Source organism: Maylandia zebra, linkage group LG11 (assembly GCF_041146795.1).
Source record: "Maylandia zebra isolate NMK-2024a linkage group LG11, Mzebra_GT3a, whole genome shotgun sequence".
In the NCBI taxonomy this organism is placed as follows: domain Eukaryota; kingdom Metazoa; phylum Chordata; class Actinopteri; order Cichliformes; family Cichlidae; genus Maylandia; species Maylandia zebra.
In genome coordinates this window covers 23,763,224-23,783,043 of record NC_135177.1, presented here as the reverse complement: position 1 = coordinate 23,783,043, position 19,820 = coordinate 23,763,224, and the positions used below count along the sequence as shown (strand labels likewise).

Sequence of the window (19,820 nt, the reverse complement as noted above, 5' to 3'; positions counted from 1 at the left end):
GTCTCTAAAAAGAACATGTTAGCACAACTTAGGTTTGCAAAGTTTCATCTGAATGTATTACAAGATCTCTGGAACAATATAAGATGAGATAAGATAACCTTTATTAGTCCCACACATGGGAAATTTGTTTTGTCACAGCAGGAAGTGGACAGTACAAAAGTTATGAAGCAAAAATTTGAATACAATAAGAATAAATACAGTACACAACTGTACAGAATAAAATAAAAATAAAATACTATATACAATAGAATAAAATATACAATAGGACAAAAATAGAATACAAATGCTGTATCCAACTGAGTAAAAATACAATGATGTCAGAAAAGATTATTGCACTTACTGTTACTGCACATGTGTGGATGTGTGTGTTTGATCAGTTATAGTCTTTGTTGTGGAGTCTGACAGCAGTGGGGAGAAAAGACCTGTGAAATCTCTCCGTCCCACACCGTGGGTGCCGCAGCCTGCCACTGAAGGAGCTGCTCAGTGCTGTCACAGTCTCCTGCATGGGGTGGGAGATGTTGTCCAACAGGGATGATAGCTTAGCCGCCATTCTCCTGCCACTCACCACCTCCACTGGGTCCAGAGGGCATCCTAGAACAGAGCTGGCCCTTTTAATCAGCCTGTTCAGTCTCTTCCTGTCCCCGGCAGAGATGCTGCCACCCCAGCAGACCACACCGTAAAAGATGGCTGAGGCCACCACAGAGTCATAGAAGATCTTCAGGAGTGGGCCCTCCACTCCAAACAACCTGAGTCTCTGCGGCAGGTACAGCCTGCTCTGCCCTTTCCTGTAGATATGCTTTGGACAGACAAGAACAAAGTGGAGATGTTTGACCACCATGCACAGCGCCAAACACGGCATAACCACACAAACACCTCATTCCACCTGCCAGTCATGATGGAGGCAGGTTACTGATTTGGAGGGTCACTGAGTAAACCATGAATTCCCCTGTATATCAAAATATTCTAGAGTCAAATGTGAGGCCATCTGTCTGACAACCAAAGCTTTACTTAAACTGTGTCATGCAACAGGACAATGATCCCAAGCATAGCAGAAAATCTAAGCAAGAGGGGCTGAAAAAGTAAAGAATCCAGATGTTGCAGTGGCCCAGTCAAAGTCCAGAACTCAAACGGTCTGAAATACTGTAGCAGGACGTTAAGAACGCTATGCATGAACAAATGCCTGCAAATGTCAATGAACTGAAGCAACACTGTAAAGAAGAGTAGGGCAACATTTCCCCCACAGTGACTCAACAGTCTAAAGTCATACAGAAACCATTTGCTTCTAAGGTGTTTCTACAAGTTACTGAAAGATGGGCGTAGTTTTCTCCATGCAGCTTCTGCATTTTGTCTAAGAATTTCTTAAATACATTATTATTTCCCCTGCTGAATTTACAATTTTCCTCACTTCCAAAGAAATATCAACCAGAATATTAACCATAAATAAATAATAAGTATTTGATCCACAAAGCAAAGCATGATTCAGTAATTGTGGGAGAAACCGTTGTTGCTGAGACATTTCTTGTAGTTGGTCACCAGGTTTACCCACATTTCAGGAGGGACTTTGGCCCACTTGTCTATAGAAACTCGTTTGATCATGTAGGTCTCTTGGCTGCTGCTTAGGAACTTGAAGCTTCAGCTCCCCCCACAGTGTTCCTCAGGATAGGGATACGGAAACGCCATTCCCATGACCTCAATGTGCTTCTTCTTCTGTAGTCACTCCTTGGTTGTCTTGACAGTATCTTTTTGACCATTGTCATGCTGGATGACCCATCCATGACCTATCTTCAGTATTCTGGCTGAGAGAAGTAGCTTTTCCTCCACATGTCCATTGGCCCCTCAATATGGTGAAGTCCTCCTGTACCCTTGGCAGAGAAACAGCCCCAAAAAATAATGTTTCCACCTCCATGTTTGACTGTTGGGTGGTGTTCTTTGGGTCATATCATTTCTTTTCCTCCAAACACACTGAGTTGACTTAGTGCCAAAAAGCTCATTATATGTTTCATCTGACCACAACACTTTCCCCCCAGCCTTCTCTGAATTATTTAGACGTTCACCTTAGAACATAAGACTGGCCTTTAGATGTGCCTTTTTGAACAGGTGGACCTTGTGTGTGTGTACCTTAGATTTGATAAAATTCTTGAATACTTATCTAACACATCCTCTAATCCATACTGCCAGGAAAAACATTCAACGGGGGAAATAAATGTCAGAAAACATTGCTAGGGGTATTTTTTTTTAAGGTAAAGCATTGTGTCCTAAACAAGCGTATTGCACGAAAAGTGGTGTGTTATGGAAGAACATCATTTTGTATATAGTAGCTGGCAAGATTTAGACTCTTTACTCATGTGAAAGTTATTATCCTACTTAGGAGGTTTAATGGTGCAAATGCTTGGGAACAAAATACTTCAAAGTAGCTACATTAAAAAGAACGATTATGCATGATTATTAATTATTATCAATCATGGTGGTGATTTAGAGGGGCAGCTTGTGGTCACTGAGTTGTCCATGAATTCCTAAATATACCAAAGTATTAAAGAGTCAAATGTGAGGCCATCTGTCCGACAACTAAAGCTTCACCAAAACTGAGGTCGTGCAAAAGGACAATGAACCCAGTGAACTCATCCACAGCAACAAATCTACAAGATAATGGCTGAAAAGAAGAGAATCAATGACAAAGGCCAGACCTCAACCTGACTGAAATACTGTAGCAATATCTTAAGAGAACTAATGCCTCCAGACTTCAGTAAACTGAAGCAACACTATAAAGAAGAGTGGGGCAACATTTCCACACAGTGATCTAAGACTCTGATAAACTCATACAGAAACCAATTGCTGGTATTTCATGTGTTTTTCTGAGGTAGTATTTTCCTGATTTTAAGACCGGACAGATGATTATATTTATATCCTGATAAGTAAACCATTTGAATCCTTAACTAGTTAAGGAACCACGTATGCTGCAACACAGGAAAGGCCTTGCTTATTACAGAAAATTGTCAAACCACATTCTGCATTTATTCCAGTAGCATGGCTCCATACTAAAGATAACATTTCATATATCTCCCTTTGGGCATCAATGCTTTTAAGCTTTTTAGCTGTGGGTGAACATAGGTTATTAATGTTAAGATTGTGGGTCATGTGGGTTATGAAGTAATTTCTTTTACTGCAAAGATCTGACAGACTGTGGAGGGATAGTACACTAACTAGTGCAACACTGCCACCTCATGTTTCAGATTTGCTATTGATCCAAAAGAGCATTTTTTTTACTAACGATTGTAAACACTCCTACTTATTCATTTAGCTGATATTTATTGAGCAGAGGCTGTTACAAACTTATAAATAATTATAATAACAAGGTTTATGTTTCATACACTTTTTTCAGTCAACTCAAGTCAAGTCAATCTTAGACAGAGTTCGAGTAGGCATTTATCAGATCCACAATAAACTGAAAGAAAATGTGATGCATAGTTTGATGCATACCGCCTGGGTCTCCAGCTTTGGAAACTTTGCATGTAGTGAACAGTCTTTGAATCAAACAAGCAATAAATGAAAACTAATTTTGAGCAGATATCATGTTTAACTTTAGATGATTAAGCGTATATTTTCTACAAGCTTACGTCAGGATTGATAAAGTTCTCATTGTAACCTTCTTGATTAATTTATTGGGGTTTCAGTCACCCGTTCATTAAAACGTCTCGCACTTCCCTCTCAGGGGGAGTTCAGTTGGTGCACACCCACCTCTGATGAAATCCATTCTTGGTGTAACTTCCGCATGCTACACAGTTCAGTTTATGACATAAATTTGGGTGTAGCACCAGCTATGCACCAATACACCCCATACAGTCTCTTTCTACATCACTAGCCAATGACTCTTACATGCCTTTATTGTATCCTCTGGTCAGTTTTGATCTGGGCCAACTATAAGAGAAGGACCACATCCTCCATTCAACTCACTTCTATGTGAGGCGCACTTTGGAAGGGATACATTTTTTAAGTTCCAGGCTCTCCCTTTTTGAAATAAGACTAAAATGCCTTTATTTGCACAGCAAGGTTAAAAGAAACACATTTTGGCACACAGGTCTTCAACAGGGAATAAAACATGAGTCAATGAACAATGAATGTTTCCTGAATAGGTGGAATACCACTCAGAGAAGAGTTTATTTGATATCTAAAAACACTTATTTTGGAGTAAAATATCTATTATTACAGGATATGATGTTCAGTTTTGCCAAACACAAACAGACGTGGATTTAAAAATAAATAAAATTTTAAAAACTCGTGCAAACTTCAAAGTGTGTGTTCAAAGCAGTGGTATGAAACCTTTCATGTGGGATTTCAATGAGTTTCCGACACTCACTGAAATTGCGACTCAGATTTGAAGCAGGAACCTTCTTGTTATGAGGCAACAGAGCAATCCACTGAATCACAGTCCTGTCACAGATCTTGTGATCCTTGTCAAGTAACCCTCTGACCTCTGTTCCATGCATTATTTGCAGTGTATATGACCACACCTGTGCTGCTTTATTCTTACACTGTCTGGAACAATCCTTAAGAAAATGATAGGTTGATGTCTTCAAGGGAACCTGGACAAATTTAGTGGGAACACAACTGAAGACGGTGCCAAGTTACCCCTTGAACCTTTGTCCTATATTATCTATTGTATATCTCTATCTATCTATATACAGAGGTAGTACAAATTGGGATTCCCTAAAGCCACCATCCTTCTTGATCTGACTCATGCCAATGGATCTGAAGCATTCTGATTACATTTAGCACCTATACAGCAGTATATTTTCATATAATTTGGATCACATTAGGGAAAGTAATCAAATTCCAAGCCAGAGAATGACACTTCAGGTGTTTTTACTGTGGTTTGGTATAAAAACTGTTCCAAATTGACTAAAAAAAAATTATGTAGGGTCCAATTATTTTAACTATTTTATACAGCAAGTGAGTGACAATAGTGCACCCTTGTGGTAAAAAGGGTGGTTTCAACAAAATCAGCCTCTGACCTCAGTGCTCCAGCCACTCCGTGGAAACAAAAAGAAAAGTTGATAAATAACAGTGGGTGCTACCATTCAGTCTACCAGGTCGAGGTTACCGAGATTTAAACTCCTCAGAGATCTGTAGTAGATGCACCTATGGTATCAATGTGAAAATCCTACATCCCAGCTTTCTTAAGTTATCACATTCAAATTTAGGTGTTCGCCCTGGGTGACAAGACCGCATCAGCATTTTGCTGAGGGTAACGAATATATCTGAGAGGATTAAATAAACTTAGTTACTCATGAAGGCCTTGCTGATACTAAATAACAGAACTGAAAACCTGCTACTGATATTCAAGTGAACTTTAAGACGAAAGCAGGCAGATATGTAACAAGGCCAATGTGAACAGAAGTTTTTGTCAGATAAAGCTTTGGAGCATTTTTGTTCATTAGTTATTGACTTCTGTGTTCACATTTTAGACATAATTACACTCTAAATGTAGTTGTAGGAGCGCACTCAATTTATTCAGCTTACTGATTTTAAATGCTGAGAAATAATAAAAGAATGAACTTTTTTGATAATAACACGATCGTTTTAAATTACAGATGGCAAAAAAAAAGAAAGAACTCACAATTGATTTGTGAAATTGATTTATTTGCTCTCTGGTGACTCACAAGTCAATCCAAGACAGCAGAATACTGAACAACTTCCTGAAATAAAGCTGCACTGGTATTTATTAAATCAACCACACTAAAGACCAGTTTATAACAGAGGCAGGAAACACATGTTTAAGCTTTAAAACTGTGCTTGTTGTGCGTGTTTTTAGTTTGTAAGACCAGTGCTAATAATGAAAGGGTAACAGTTGTAAAGACATTTGTAGGCAGATGAAAGAGTTTGCAAGTAATAGTCTTGCAGCCACCTGTCATGACGGGTTAGTTCAGATCTTTCCAGGGAAACTTCCGTTTTCTATCTGCTCATCCCATTTAGAAACCTGCAGGAGACATTAAAGAAAACATGAGGCTTAAGTGTAACTTACGCCTACCAGCAGCATTATTAGCCTTGGAAATGGTGATGAGACACAACAGTCTCACACAAGTTACATGTGATGTGGAAACTGTTTCAAAACATCAACTGCAAACAAGGTTTCCAGCTTTGACTGCAACACATGCAGCAGTGAGAACTTTGTGTCACAACGGTAAATGTGATGAAACGCAAAAGCCTAATGTGGTTAAAGAGCCCCAAACTCCTGTTTACTCCAGAACAGTCATTCAGAAGAAAAAAAAACAAAAAAACAAAACACTGGAAGTACAGGGAAACAAACTGTGGCAGTCAGAGACATCTGCAGTTTCTTCTTAAACTTACCCAGCTCATAGGGCAGAGGCTCTTGTAAACCTTCTGGTACCACTCACATGGAGAAACTTCCTGGCCTTTGGCTGACAGAGCTTTGTTGCACCTGTGGAAGTCTGCAAGAACAAAAACGGTACAGGGTTTACTTAAATGATAAAAGTCTTCTTGAAGATAAATAGTACCGGCATGAAGCAAAACTAAGAGCTCATTGTGAAAACAGGTTAAAGCTTTTCTGTTTACATAAAACATCATTTTAAGCTGAACTGGTGTTTACATTGCTGAAGTACCTAATATGAACACTGAATGCTTGGAGGAGGGGAATATGTCTTTTTTGTCCTTCTCTTCAGGATTTGTTTGATATGTTTCAACTTCCTGAATAACAATACCTATTGTCTGTCCAGTGCAGCAGCTGCTGTTATTGCACTGATTTTTATCTTTTTTTTTTTAATCTAACACATTTATCTGAAAAAAAGAGAACACAGAAAGATAACAGCCAGAAAACAATCAGGTTAGAATGTTAATATTAAGTAAAGTTTTGTTATGGTTTATTTACAAAAAGGTTTAAAGTCCACATCTGAGAGCGAGTGAACTTTTAAAGAATGTTTGGCAGTCTTGTCACCAAGTCAAGTATCTTTTACTCAACATACTCGCAAGTACTTAATCGCTAAGAAATTTGTTTTTACATATCAGTTAAAAAAACATAGCGATCCAAGTATAACATATAGCATATCATTATACTTGGATGGATTGTGTTACACAGTGAAGGCATAGTGATACTAGTGTAACATTGGGCTTTATAATGTATACTTTGTGAGACTCATATAGGGAAGTTTGAAAATTATGCATGAATTAAGAGTACCAATTCCAGTCATCAGTCTCTCCCCCTCCATTTATTTATATTTTGCTTCCAAGGAGTCAGACTTTGTCATTTTTAAAGTTGTCTTGAGTAACAGTTCTGCAGCCTTTCTGAAGACCTTTCAAAGTTTCTTTTGACATTGGCTGCTTTTCGCTCATTATTAGTCCAGTCCTTGTACATGAACATTTCCAGAGGAATATTTTTTTGGTTTCTTTGTTTAGCCAACGAACACTGACCTATAAAAGCATTAAAAAGGTCAAGGGAGGAACCAGTGTTGCATCCACACATAACAACAACTCAGCAAAGAACCAATTTCAGATTGCATTTTTGGCACTTTGTTACTAGCACCAGTCACTGATTCCCATTTTTAAAGTTACATCTAAGAACCAGACCTTTTAAATTTTCTACTATTTTCTACAGCAAATGACCAGTATCATGTCCTTGAGAAAGGAAACATCAAACAAAGACTTGACAGATGCATCTGGACCGACTGTCAACAAGGGACACATGGGGGGGGGGGGGGGGGGGGGGGGGGGGAGAAAAGCGTATCATTTTTTTAACCTTAAATACTGTATTTCCGTGTTTGTTTACATGTTCCAATGAACTGCTCACATTTCCCATTTCCATAGCACAAAGTGAAGAAATAAAAAGTGTTTTTGCACAGTACTAAAATTAGCCCCATACGCGCATGTGAAGTGCATGTCCTGTTGTGTTAAGACAGTTCTGGTCGGGTTAATGTATGATAATGTGTGATCACAGCACAGCAGTCCTCACCCAGGTAGTTTTGGAAGCAGTTTCTGGTCTGGTTGGTGTTTGGGAATCGGGCGTCAAACGGAGCCGTCTTGTAGTTCTTGATCTTATCTGACACGGCTTCGGCCATTTTTCTATCCTTCAGTCAGTGGGAGGTTTAAACGATGTTGAAACAGGGCACGGCCTAGGTTAGCCTGCAGGGGAAACAGGAATAAAAAGGTGTAAGACAAACGAGACATTTAACTAGTGTTAGCTATCACAGAGGGAACAACGTTAGTTAACCGAGCTACTAGACGTTTACAGTCTTATTGTTACTAATTCAGATACACACAAATTACATGTTTTGAGTATATAAATCTATTGTCATAAGCACACAGGTCGGTATACAAATGAGCCCAGTCAACGTAATCACACAAAATAACTCAGGCAATAGGTTATCGCTAGCCGTTAGCTCAAAGCTAACGAGTTAATCTGTGTGTATACGGCCGTAATTAACACGCAGCACTTAAACCGTTTTAAACGACAAAAAAAACGCTGGAAAGACACCTTTAAAGGTTCAAAAGGTTAGGATTAGAACAGCATACTACGAAGTTACGAAGCTAACCTTGGGACGCTTCTTCAACGTGTCCTCTCTAGAAAAAATTGTCCTTCCTCTCCGACGCGCAAGGCACGCTGGGATATCGCCGTAATCAAATCCGTCCTGTTTATTTACGACAGCGTTTAATCTTTAACAGTCACATATTTGTATAATAATTGTATTTATGTTTTTTTCAGAGGTAAAAAGTTAACATACAGCGAAATAAGAAGAGTCAAGGGTCATAGAAGAAGTTTATTATATATTTATTTATTTGCTTCCCCCCGTGTGACCTCCGGATTTGTTGCTGCTTGAGGGAAAGCGGTGGTTTTCATTCTGCGACATAATATTTACAGATTTTGGATCAAAAGATGACCTCACCTTCTTGCCTTTAAGGCTGTTTGGTTCCAAGTCACTTAGACCTCAGATTAAATCAATGCCAGACCCCAGATATCCTTAAAAAAATCAGATACATTCCTGTGTTTCTGCTCTTAATTTGTACCCATATTTTGCTGCCCCCTCCCAGAGTTTCCGACACTGTGACATGATAAACAGAAGAAAATATGTAACCTATTAAGAGCAAATTTTTCAAAGCATAGCTTAACCCAGTATTATTATTATTATTTTATTTTTTTGGTGACATCTTCTTCTTTTAATGTTTTGGTTGCTCTTAGATAGCTTGCATATATACCCACTAAATACTTCACTACTTATATGTTGCTAGGGTTGGGCTCCCTTTGATTCAACAAGGTGCTGGAAAAATTCCTCAGAGAGTCTGGTCCACATCGTGATGACAGCATCACACAGATCCTGCAGATTTGTCAGCTGCACGTAGGTGATGTGAATCTCCTGTTCCACCACATCACAAAGGTGCTCTATTTGAGATCTGGTGACTGTGGAGGGCATCTGAGTACACTTGAACTCATTGCCATGTTCAAGAAGCCAGTTTGAGATGATTTGACCTTTGTGATGATTTGACCAAGGTGTGTTATCCTGCTTGAAGCATCCATCAGAAGATGGGTAGACTGGCGTCTTAATAGGATAGACATGGACACGGCGTTTAAATGATGATCAGTTGGTACTAAAAGGTCTAACGTGTCCCAAGAAAACATCTGCCATATTGCAACAGCAGCAGCATGAACGATTGATACAAGGTGTTCTTTCATGTTGTTTACACCAAATTCTGATTTTACCATGAATGTCGGAGAAGAAATTGAGACTTATCAGACCAAACAATATTTTTCCAATCTTTTGTGTTCTAATTTTGTTGTAAACTGTAGCCTCAGTTTCCTGTTCTTATCTGACAGGAGTAGCACGTGTTGTGGTGATTTGTTGCTGTGGCTCTTCTGCTTCAAGGTTGACATGTTGTGCTTTCAGAGATGCTTTTATGCATATCTTGGTTGAGAAAGGGGGTTATTTGAGTTACTAGTGCCTTCCTATCAGCTCAAAGCATTCTGGCCATTTTCTTTCGACCTCTGACAAGAAGGCAGCAAAGGATGTTCACCCAGAGAGCTACTGCTCACTGGATATTTTCTCTTTTTTTGGACCATTTTCTGTAAACCCTAGAGATGGTTGTGTGGGAAAATCCCAGCAAATCAACACCTTCTGAAATATTTAAAATCATTTAACACCCTTTTCACATTTTCTTCCTCATTCTGATGCTCAGTTTGAACATCAGCACCACATGCACTAACAAGCAGTTGGACAGGTGTGCCTAATGAAGTGACCGGTGAGCATAGGTAATACATACAGTACTCCTCTGTTTCGCAAACAATACGAAATTTTCATATCACTTCACTGGTAGTGACAATAACAGGAAATTTAACATTTAATCATAAGTAATATATTATTTTCTCTTTTAGTCATGGTAAGAACTTGGAAATGGTGGAGGAGTCTTTGTAATGGGACAAACTTTATTAGCCCTTTATGATGACTGTGACAGTTTCTCTTTCCATCAACATCTTCCTGTTGAAGACCAGGTCAAAGATCACAGGTGTCTCGCTCTAGCTTCCTGTCTCACTGTGTGCATTTCCTTCATCCTCTTTTCAGCAAAACTTCAAACTTCCTTGCATTTTGTTGAGCACTGTGATAGTCTTTCTCATCATAAATCACGTCACAGTACCTGGTTTAAATCAAAAATAGTCTTTTAAACCCATTAAGGCTTTTTCATATAATTTAGCTTTATTCTGTGACATTTTCATTTAACTCAGATGGGCAAAAAGATAGATATCAAGATTGTTTTGTGCAGAGTACAATACAGTATATTATATTCCCAACAGGGTGCCAAACACCCATGTGTGTGTTTGTGTGTGTAAATTTACCGTTCTCTCACTTCTACCAATCTCTGCCTCTCTTTCTCACTCAGTCAGGATATAGGTGTTGTCCAAAGCAAAGGAAGGAAATTCTGTCACTTAGAACAATGGGTTGGTTTCTCTATCTATAGACCCAGAGCGCCCGAGAGCCAGAGAGGGAGGTAGCAGCCACTTAGAGTAAAAAACTAATGTAAAGGGGCATTTTCTTTAACAGAAGAAAAAAGAATTATTAGAATTAAAGATACCTTTGTCCATTTTTAAGGAGCCGAGGCCTTTAGAAAATGGATTTTCATCCTGAGGAGAAGGACGAGCGCACATTTTTTAGGGTACTTTGAGCTGCGCATTGGCATTTTGGTGGCAAAGGATAATCAAAACACACTATAAAAAGGATTTGAAGTAACTGTGGGTAAGTTTGTTCAAAACCAAATAATTTGAGTAATTTCTTTCTTGTAGTATTTAGAATTCTGTGAAAATATCCCAACATGGTTTTCTAGGAGAGGAGGCCTTTCTGCCTAGAATACCAATAACAGATTTTAGGTGTGGACGCATGTCGAGAAATGGCGTGTCTGAGGGAACAACTTTAAAAAGGAACTCATTTTCAACATAGTACTAGCCTTTATCTCAAAATTCTAATCGTAGCTAAAAGAAAACATGTTATCCTAAATTGTGATGGTAGGTTAAATAGAAGTGTTACAGAGAATTGGACAGGCAGTGACCTTTGGAGTGGGTTTTTCCCTGTCACTGCGACAGCTGGACCTGAGTCCTACAAAACACACTTCCTGTTTGAGGATAGGAAAACACACTGGGATTTTCAGGGGCTGTAGGGAGGGCTAATGTCTTTTCATTTGTTTTTACCATGTTGACAACCTGCTGTAGGTATCCTGTTGATATTTTTGAAGGTTGACATCATTCTATTGTTATATTGTTTATATCCTGGCACTGGTGACACACAGCCTTTGGTATGGTGCAGAGAAATATTATTAAGGGAAACCTAATGTTTATATATCTTATAAAAAGATGAGTTATTAAGTTGATTTTAGAGAGAATTGCCCTTTAATATCTGAATTCTTCTCGGTCAGATGGAGGGATCTGGCAGTCCTCGATTCAGAAAACTCCATTTCCCAGTGGGTTTGTGGATCAACTCCCCCAGGAAACACTTTGCAAAGCTTGGTGGTCGTTGGCCCAGCGCGCTCTCTGTCAAGTTGGTCTAAACTTCTTTAATTCGCTTTTTTAAAATTAATCTTTAGTTTTGTTCCAACTTGTGTCCTGCATGTAGAATTAGTTTGTGTATTGATCTTATCTTATCTCACTTCCACTGTCATTTGTATTCATGTCTTCCATTTATTTTAGTCCTTGTTGTTTGTCAGTCATAACTCACAGCTGACTTGTCCCTTCCTTTCTGCTTCCTCTCTCCTCCATCTGTCTTCCCTCCTCTGTTGTTTCCAGGTCGACTACCAGCTCTGACGCAGCCTCTCTCCACGAGGCCCCCTCTGCTCCTTCCTCTTCCCTTTCTAACTCCACCCCCTCGCTGGCTTCCCCTACCCCATCTCCATCTCCTTCCCCGGCCTTCCTCAGGCCGCGGCCTGCTGCACCCCAGTCCCGTGCTAAGCGCCTTTCCCATCTCTTCTTACGGGGGCGTTCCAACAGTGACCGGGACCGGGCAGTGGGAGAGAAGGAGAGAGAAGTTTGGGCTCATTCGGCAGCCCCCTCCTCCCACCACTACTTGCCCCCTGCTTCTTCCTCTGCCCCAGGCCTGATCAAAATCTATGGAGATGCACTCTCCAGTGGAGCCAATTATCGCTCCCTGCTGGCCAACATACACTCCACAGCTAGGCAACTCATTGCCCAGGTCATCACTCGCTACACTGAAAGAGAGCGGGAGGAGACAGATGACGCAGGTATGAAAGGGAAATTTTGGCTCATTTGGACCTCTGCTGCGATCCATGACTAGGAATTGTTTGCTTAAAAATTTTTTACCAATTGGGAATGACTTTATATAAACATAAATAGCAGTGTTATGGAAAAATAATTACCCTCCCCCTCATTCCCCCTTTCCTCCATTACTTTCTAGTTCTCCAGAAACACAGCCCTGAAGACTTCCTATTGTGTGATGTCATTGGAAAGCCCATCCAGCAGCCAGATGGAGCTATCAAATGGGAGACAGAGTGCCGGAGAAGCGTTGCCCCGTGGGAATGTCCTTTGTTGTTAGTGGACATGTGGCGGCCTAAGGATGGATTTGAGCGGCGCTTTGAAATCCAAAGGAAGGAAGACTATGAGAGAGAAGAGTTAGAGAGGGAGAAGGAGCGTGAGAGGGAGGGAGAGAACTACCAAGGTACGTATGAGATGCAGCAGATAGGTACAGTGGCAAGAAAAGAAAAAATTGACCATTTATGCACAGCACAGGGCAAAGCTGATTGATACTTGGGTTGTCTGGGCAACAGGTGTGCGCTGGCGGCGGAGCAGGATGTCATCAGGTAGCGGAGCAGAGGAGGGCGAACGGGGTCACCGTGGAAGGAACACAGAGCTGAGGAGGAGCATCAGCGACATGAACCTCAGTCTGCGACGTCGCCAAGGCAATCACGTCAGCAACGACCCCCGCGGTTCTGGAAACCGGCCTAACAACAGCGCAGGGGTGCATGACAGGAAGAACATTGTGAGCATGATCAACCCACAGCCAGGAGAGGTAAAGAGAAGGCTGCAGTAAGTAGAAGCTGAACTGACCACACGTTCGGTCTTCTAACCATCATAAACCATTTCTGCAGATCAGGGCGTCGAAAGCTGAAGGGAAGGTTGGATGGACAAACCAGCCGGCAGAGGATGAGAAGGATTATTCCAGCTGTGACCTGGAAGTGATGTCACAAAGTCTGATCCTTCCACCTACAGACCGGCCTTACTTCCTGTTGCTGCAGGGTTACGATCAGAGCAAGGCAAGACATGCTGACAGATGGTATCGCCCATACAAATTCTCGCAAACAACACCCACGCACACGTACATCATGTAAACACATAAACACACATAAACAGCAACGTACTCGTTGACATGCGCTCTCATGTGCGCATTAGCAAAAGCGCAGGCATGGCTGTAGTGGAGTTGTGCACACGCGTGCACGCACCCTGTGCATTACATCATACCTGCATGTCTGTAATCGCCACATACCATCAGGGTTTCCATCCCTCTACACGCTTCTCCCATTCACCACCCAGCACAAAACAGCCTCTGAGCAGCACAATGCCAGAAAATGTATCCATCAAATGCACAAAACCCCCCTGTGTACATCACTTCATCTCACACAATGACCTCACACAGGTCTCCATTGTAACAAACTGTGACACACTTCATTCCTTATCGACTGCCTTCTGTTTGGCTTAACATCTGATAGAAGATTGATATAAACCATAACACTTAAAAGATAACAGACCTCCCTGACTCACTGATCCACTGTGTGTTTTGTGTAGGATTTTGTTTTGTACATCATGTCGGGACATATGCATGTGTTTGGAAGGAAACCCACAATAAGGGAGAGAGAGAAGGATAGAGAAAGAGAGAGGAAGGGGAAGAGGCCGCTGAAGGTGGACACGTTCCTGTCTGCTCCTGACCTTTTGGCTAGACACTTACTAGTCCGGAGAGACTCCGCTGTTCCAGAGACACCCACTGGACAAGGTACACCGGCACAGATCATCGTTAGAATCTTGCTGCACTCTCTTGCAGAAAATACAAAACTAGAGAAGGTAGATTGTTCATCCAAAGTAGGACATCATTGTTCTCAATGTTATTCCTGTTAAAAGAGGATTCTTCCTCTCCATTTTTGTCAAATGCTAGTTCAGAGGGAATAATTTACCTTGACATGACTGTCATAAACTGGTGGGTAAATTTAACTCAATAATATTTTGTGAATTTTATCCCAGCCCTGATGCGACCTTTCAGAGGAGGTGCAGTTACACACAATGGAGTGGCCCTTTACAGGGAGACGGTCCTAAAGCCGGGCGATGTGATTGGTCTGGGGAACCACTTTCTTTTCTTGTATCGTGACCCTCGTGTGACTCCGCCTCCACCGCTGGCACTGACCTTGCCATGGCAGACTGATGCCTCCACCACCTGCTGCCCTTCAGGGTTGGTGGACAGACAGGAAGCTCTGAGGCAGTACCTGGGCTCCACTGAGGCCGTGTTGAAATTCCATTCTCGTCACGCCGATTCCTTGTTACAGGTAAGAAGGGAAAATAGCAGACTTCTTATAGTCTGACTGTAGTTATCTAGTCGAAATAAACTTTTATTTATACATATATGTGTTGATCCTTTACTTTTCTCATAGGAGATCATCTCCAGAAATTCCTCTCCAGACTCTGGAGGCGGGCCTTTAGCTCCTGCTTATCTCCTGTCAATCATGATAGATCATGCCTCCAAACACCTGGACCCTGCTCTCCTACCACAGATATTGCTCAAGTCAGCCAATCTAATAAAAGAAATTGTGTGGGTAAGTAACACAAACAAACAAAAACAATAGCTTGATGTCATGTTTGGTATTGTTACTTGTTCACATCTTGTTTTTGCAATCCTCAATTTAGCATTTGCTGGTCATAAACCAAAGTATTGGACAAAATTAAAACTTTAAATGGCATTACATAAAAAGTCAGGAGATGGGTGTCAAAATATGTCACTAAAACACAACAATCTCAGCCTCCCAGTGAAAAGAAGGTGCGAGCTGATTCATGTTGGTGTATTCTTTTATATCTGTTGCCCACTGAAATAAATTACTTATTACTATTTCAAACCTACTTTGCGCACCTGAATTCAATTTATCGTTCCAGTCTTTCCATTTTCCGTCTTAGTGTCAATAAAACATTCAAAGGATCAGCAAATTCAGAAGGATTCATCCACTGGGGACCATGAGTCTCTAGACCAAAGCTCAAGGCCATCAATTCACCAGCTGTTAAGATAACTTGGACAAAATTAATGGACCAACTGGGAGACATTGCTTTCCAAAGGGTCATGCTGCTTGTGTAATTAAAAAAAATACAACATATATAATCATATCTGTGACGTGTGAATTAATAATATGTTGGAGGAAGTCAGAGAGTGGCTCATCTATGGAACAAATGTTAAGTTTTTTATATTTAATGACAGTATGGTCGTGACCACACTTAAACAAGTCTGGCAGATAAACCTCAGGTAGGCAGATTGAGAATGCCACATTAAGTCAGACAGAAAAACCAGCAGACAGACATATGCCCTTCATTGTGGCCTACTGGCTTGTGAGCAGGAGTGAGGATGGGCTGATGTCACTTCCCTCCCGCTGGAAAATCTGCTCTAACTGTCCAGGCTGCAGGGCTAGACTCCACTCCCCCTCCTCCACCCCCACACTAAGTCTCGTCTCTTCTGTTTCCAACTATCTTTGCAGGATAACATTAAGGAATTTGGGGATAAGCATCCCACGCAAAAGTAAGAATATTTATGTTCTACGTAATGTTTCCTCTGTTTAGAGATTTCCAGCTGAGTGATTCATGATACATTTGTGCCTGTGCTGTTATGTCTTTGGTAAATTTTTGTGGTATGATGGAAGCATTGTCTCGAATATAGCTAGATAATAATAACTCAGTCTATTTTTACTTCAGTATGGAGCGTTTTGCTTTTAGTGCACAAACACAAACCTGACAGGGGAATGTTCACAATACTTGATAGCAAACATAACTTTGGAATTACTTAAATGTGTTGTCCAGTTCAACAGAGCAAGAAGGAGAGATAAGCACGCCAAACGTCCAGAAACTGTCATCTGACCTTCGACCTCTCATGTTCTGGATGTCAAATGCCACGGAGCTCCTCAACTTCTTCCAGGTTAAAGTAGAAGTGATGGAGAAAGAGTGGGAGTTTGAAGGTGAGAATAACTGGAAAACAACAGAAGGCCGGGGGGGGACCTTTAGAAGATCAAACGTATAAGCTGGCACAGGAATTTGGCAAAGCTAAACAGAGAAATCAAAGCTGACACTGAGCCTGGAATTGATCATAATGATTGTTTCTTTGAAGCCCCTGGGGATCCAGTTTTGACAGCTGATATGGACACCTGCTCAGAAGCTCTGGCACAGCTGGATGATGTCATTATGCACACCTTCCAGCAGTGTGTGTATCACCTTACCAAGGTAAAGTGGAAAAAAAGCCAGATACAGCGGTCCACATACTCCGATGTGCTTTGGCTTCAAATCAACGTTACCATTTTATGTGTAATGTTGCATGCCCTTTTAAACTGTAACTCCGGATAGCCACTTCTATTTAACCTCCCCGAGAGACAGCACAAATTACTTTCTTAAGACATAAAAACTGTTCCTTTCTGGAACAAGCTCACCACCACCCACAATTGATTTTAATTTTCTCCAGCTGCATGCAGCTCCTCCAGTCCCTTTGTGCATTGCATTCTGAGACCATACTTAGGATGTACTCATTTGTGAAATCATACTTTTTTAGCTTTGTGTGGAAAACCTGTATTGAATTGGAACATACTGACATGGAAATAGCAATACTAGAGGATAACATGTCCAGAAAGCCGATGCAAGCATGTTGATGGTGTAATTTTTAGCATGTTAGTCATCTTCACTAAGAGTCCCAGCATGATCCAATCTATGATTTAGCACAAAGTGAAAGTGAGTTTAACAGAAGTGTCATTAGTGTTGTATAGTTGTGCATTTGCTTATGAGCACAAGATTAAAAGCTTAACCTGATGATGGCGCTAGAGGAAAAGTCACCAAGGTCAGAGATCTGGACCTGTACAAACTATTGTGATAGCCATCACTTCAAGTGTTGCTACAAATCATCTTAACATCTTCTTCCACTTAATTCATTCCAGTTTATACTGTCCATTCAACATCCATCATTTCCGGATTTTTATAATATTTTTAATATAAAAATGAACTTACTTTTTTTTCTCTTTCTGTCCACAAAGACACTGTACTCCCTTCTTCCAGCCCTTCTGGACACCAACCCATTTTCCAGCGAGGAGAAGGAGAAAGAGAAGGATGGAGCTCAGGCTGCAGAGGGAGAAGAGAAAAGAGGAGGAGAAGAAGAGGTAGATGATGTGTCCACCTTGCCGCCCAAGGTTGCTGGACTTGTGGAAGTGTATCGCTGTTCCCTGATGCTGTCACGGGAGGCATGTCTTTCCCCACCGCTCACCTCGCAAACCTTCGGCTACCTCTTCTTCTTCACCAATACCTCCTTGCTCAATACTTTGCTGGAGAGAGGTGAGAAGGCACGGGGCAAAGAAATCCTGTGTGGTTAATTCAGCAATAAATACGGTATCACTTTGTAAAAACTGAAGCTAGAGATGATAAAAGTGACCTTTTGGATAAAAGGAAGACTCACTGCTTTACTCCTGATAAAACAAACAAAATTAGCTTTTTTCAAATGTTTTTTCTGTTTTCTCCAACATCCTCTCCCCCTCTTTTCAGACGGACTGTTTTCATGGTCCAGAGCAGTACAGATCCGAACAAACCTAGACCTGGTTCTGGACTGGCTACAGGGTGCAGGATTAGGAGACATCGCCTCAGAGTTTATGAAGAAACTGTCAGTCACAGTCAACTTCCTGTGTATTCCCAAGACTCGACTCATCCAGGTAACACAGCTGCATGTACAACATGCCCTTTGAGCCCTCTCCTAGAATGCCATCTAACATCTCCTCCATTAACTTCTTATCTCCAAGTCATCCTGGGCCAGTCTACAGGAAGAACATGCTTTGTTAAGTCCTTCTCAGTTGCACCACCTGCTCACCCATTACAAGCTGGGACCCAGCAGAGCTCCACCAGCATCCTGGGCCCCTCCGCCAGGCACTGAACTCAGTGGAGGTAATAAATCAAAAGGGCTTATGATTGAACATTTAATAACTATAATGAATAGTGGCATTATATGTCAAGTAAACTGTTTCTCAACCTTTTCTCATTTTTCAGACATCTTTGAGAGCTTTTTGGACCATCCTCCTCTTATCCTGCCAAATGAGACACCACGCCTTGACCTCTCCCAGCCAATCCCAAGCCCTGAGCTACAAAAAGAAGTTACACGTCTCCGCACCTTCTTGTGGGGACTCGACCAGGATGAGCTCCCAGCCAATCAGAGGACTCGGCTCTGAGGAAGCCCTTATATGTCTCTGTATTAATGTCTCATAGAAGTAAAAAAAAAAGGATATCACCAAAAACATCAAACTGGACACCAGAAAATAATGCAAACTGGACATGCTTTCTGTATTTTTATTGGCTGGTTGTTGGTTTTCCTCACACTTCATATCATCTCATTTATTCACTTAGATATTGTCTAGCTAAATAAATGTACTAGCTCTGTCATGCCTTTATAGGATTTGTTTGAAAGCAAGGAGCAAAACCCCATGTCTGTTAGGTAACATAGTGTTGTGCTTTACGTGGCTGTTTTCCTTGGCTTCCGTGTATGTTTTCAAACTACTTGTTTTTAATAAAATGCTGAATTCAAGCCTAAAAGACTTACAGTTTCCGCATGGTCTTTGACAAGCTTGTTTCCCACAGCGGGGCCCCCGGGGCTTGGCACACACCTTTGCTTCTACACCAAAGAAACATTCCACAAGGTGGCGATGCAGGACTCACTCCACTTGTAGGTTAACCGATGAGTCTGCAGGTAGAACTGCCTGACTAAGGAGGTGACCGTACAACTGCATTATCGACTGATCCAAAGCACATTCTCATTTCCTGTAATAATGGCATCATTTTACGCAGGGGTCATGACTCAGCGAGCAAATGAGACTGTGATCATCGCACACAAAGGTTACCTTTACCAAGGTGAGCTGTTGTAAAGGCCAAAGCTGGTTACTTAAAAGCAGGAGTGAGTTTTCACTCCTGGTGTGTAGGGTTTCCTTTTTCATTAATGTGGTGCGATCCCCCTGGGTCCCTGAAGAAAAAGTCCAGCTCATTAAGCACAAAACAGCAAGAAGTTCTCGTGAGTAGACAGCAGACAGGTGATATCATCATTGAGAGTGAGTAACTTGAAAGTGCGTCT

General features: G+C 41.2%; 2 protein-coding genes across 4 annotated transcripts in view; one reads left to right on the top strand and one right to left on the bottom strand.

Moving 5' to 3' along the window:
• Positions 1-19,290, top strand: part of rasip1 (Ras interacting protein 1) — a 28,401-nt gene extending 9,111 nt beyond the window's left edge. Inside the window, exons 1-16 of one of the 2 annotated variants that reach the window (XM_012919068.4) lie at positions 10,946-11,228; positions 11,902-12,023; positions 12,269-12,720; positions 12,894-13,154; positions 13,264-13,505; positions 13,585-13,749; positions 14,279-14,483; positions 14,729-15,027; positions 15,133-15,294; positions 16,219-16,259; positions 16,538-16,692; positions 16,842-16,954; positions 17,752-18,046; positions 18,254-18,417; positions 18,505-18,646; positions 18,749-19,290. In XM_012919068.4, the coding sequence (XP_012774522.1) occupies positions 11,902-12,023; positions 12,269-12,720; positions 12,894-13,154; positions 13,264-13,505; positions 13,585-13,749; positions 14,279-14,483; positions 14,729-15,027; positions 15,133-15,294; positions 16,219-16,259; positions 16,538-16,692; positions 16,842-16,954; positions 17,752-18,046; positions 18,254-18,417; positions 18,505-18,646; positions 18,749-18,927 (2,997 nt within the window). In that variant the 5' untranslated portion in view covers positions 10,946-11,228 and the 3' untranslated portion in view covers positions 18,928-19,290. Of the gene's footprint in view, positions 1-10,945; positions 11,229-11,901; positions 12,024-12,268; positions 12,721-12,893; positions 13,155-13,263; positions 13,506-13,584; positions 13,750-14,278; positions 14,484-14,728; positions 15,028-15,132; positions 15,295-16,218; positions 16,260-16,537; positions 16,693-16,841; positions 16,955-17,751; positions 18,047-18,253; positions 18,418-18,504; positions 18,647-18,748 lie in introns of those variants that run through there. The other variant, XM_076890055.1, reaches the window with a different exon arrangement.
• cox6b2 (cytochrome c oxidase subunit 6B2) lies at positions 5,617-8,661 on the bottom strand. Of its 2 annotated transcripts, none has more exons than XM_004550741.4 (4): positions 8,541-8,661; positions 7,961-8,130; positions 6,346-6,446; positions 5,617-5,974 (listed from the first exon to the last, which is right to left on the bottom strand). In XM_004550741.4, the coding sequence occupies exons 2-4, from the start codon at positions 8,064-8,066 to the stop codon at positions 5,921-5,923; spliced, it is 261 nt and encodes an 86-aa protein (XP_004550798.1). In that variant the 5' UTR covers positions 8,067-8,130; positions 8,541-8,661; the 3' UTR covers positions 5,617-5,920. The 2 variants fall into 2 exon arrangements, with proteins under 2 accessions (XP_004550798.1, XP_004550799.1); XM_004550742.5 differs by having other exon boundaries at positions 8,483-8,580.
• Positions 19,291-19,820: the final 530 nt, after the last annotated feature.

Coding starts and splice junctions, on each gene's coding strand:
- cox6b2 (XM_004550741.4), bottom strand. CDS start 8,066: ATGGCCGAAGCCGTGTCAGATAAGATCAAGAACTACAAGACGGCTCCG. Junction 6,447..7,960: donor CTGCTTCCAAAACTACCTGG/GTGAGGACTGCT, acceptor TTGTTCTTGCAG/ACTTCCACAGGTGCAACAAA. Junction 5,975..6,345: donor GCCTCTGCCCTATGAGCTGG/GTAAGTTTAAGA, acceptor TGTCTCCTGCAG/GTTTCTAAATGGGATGAGCA.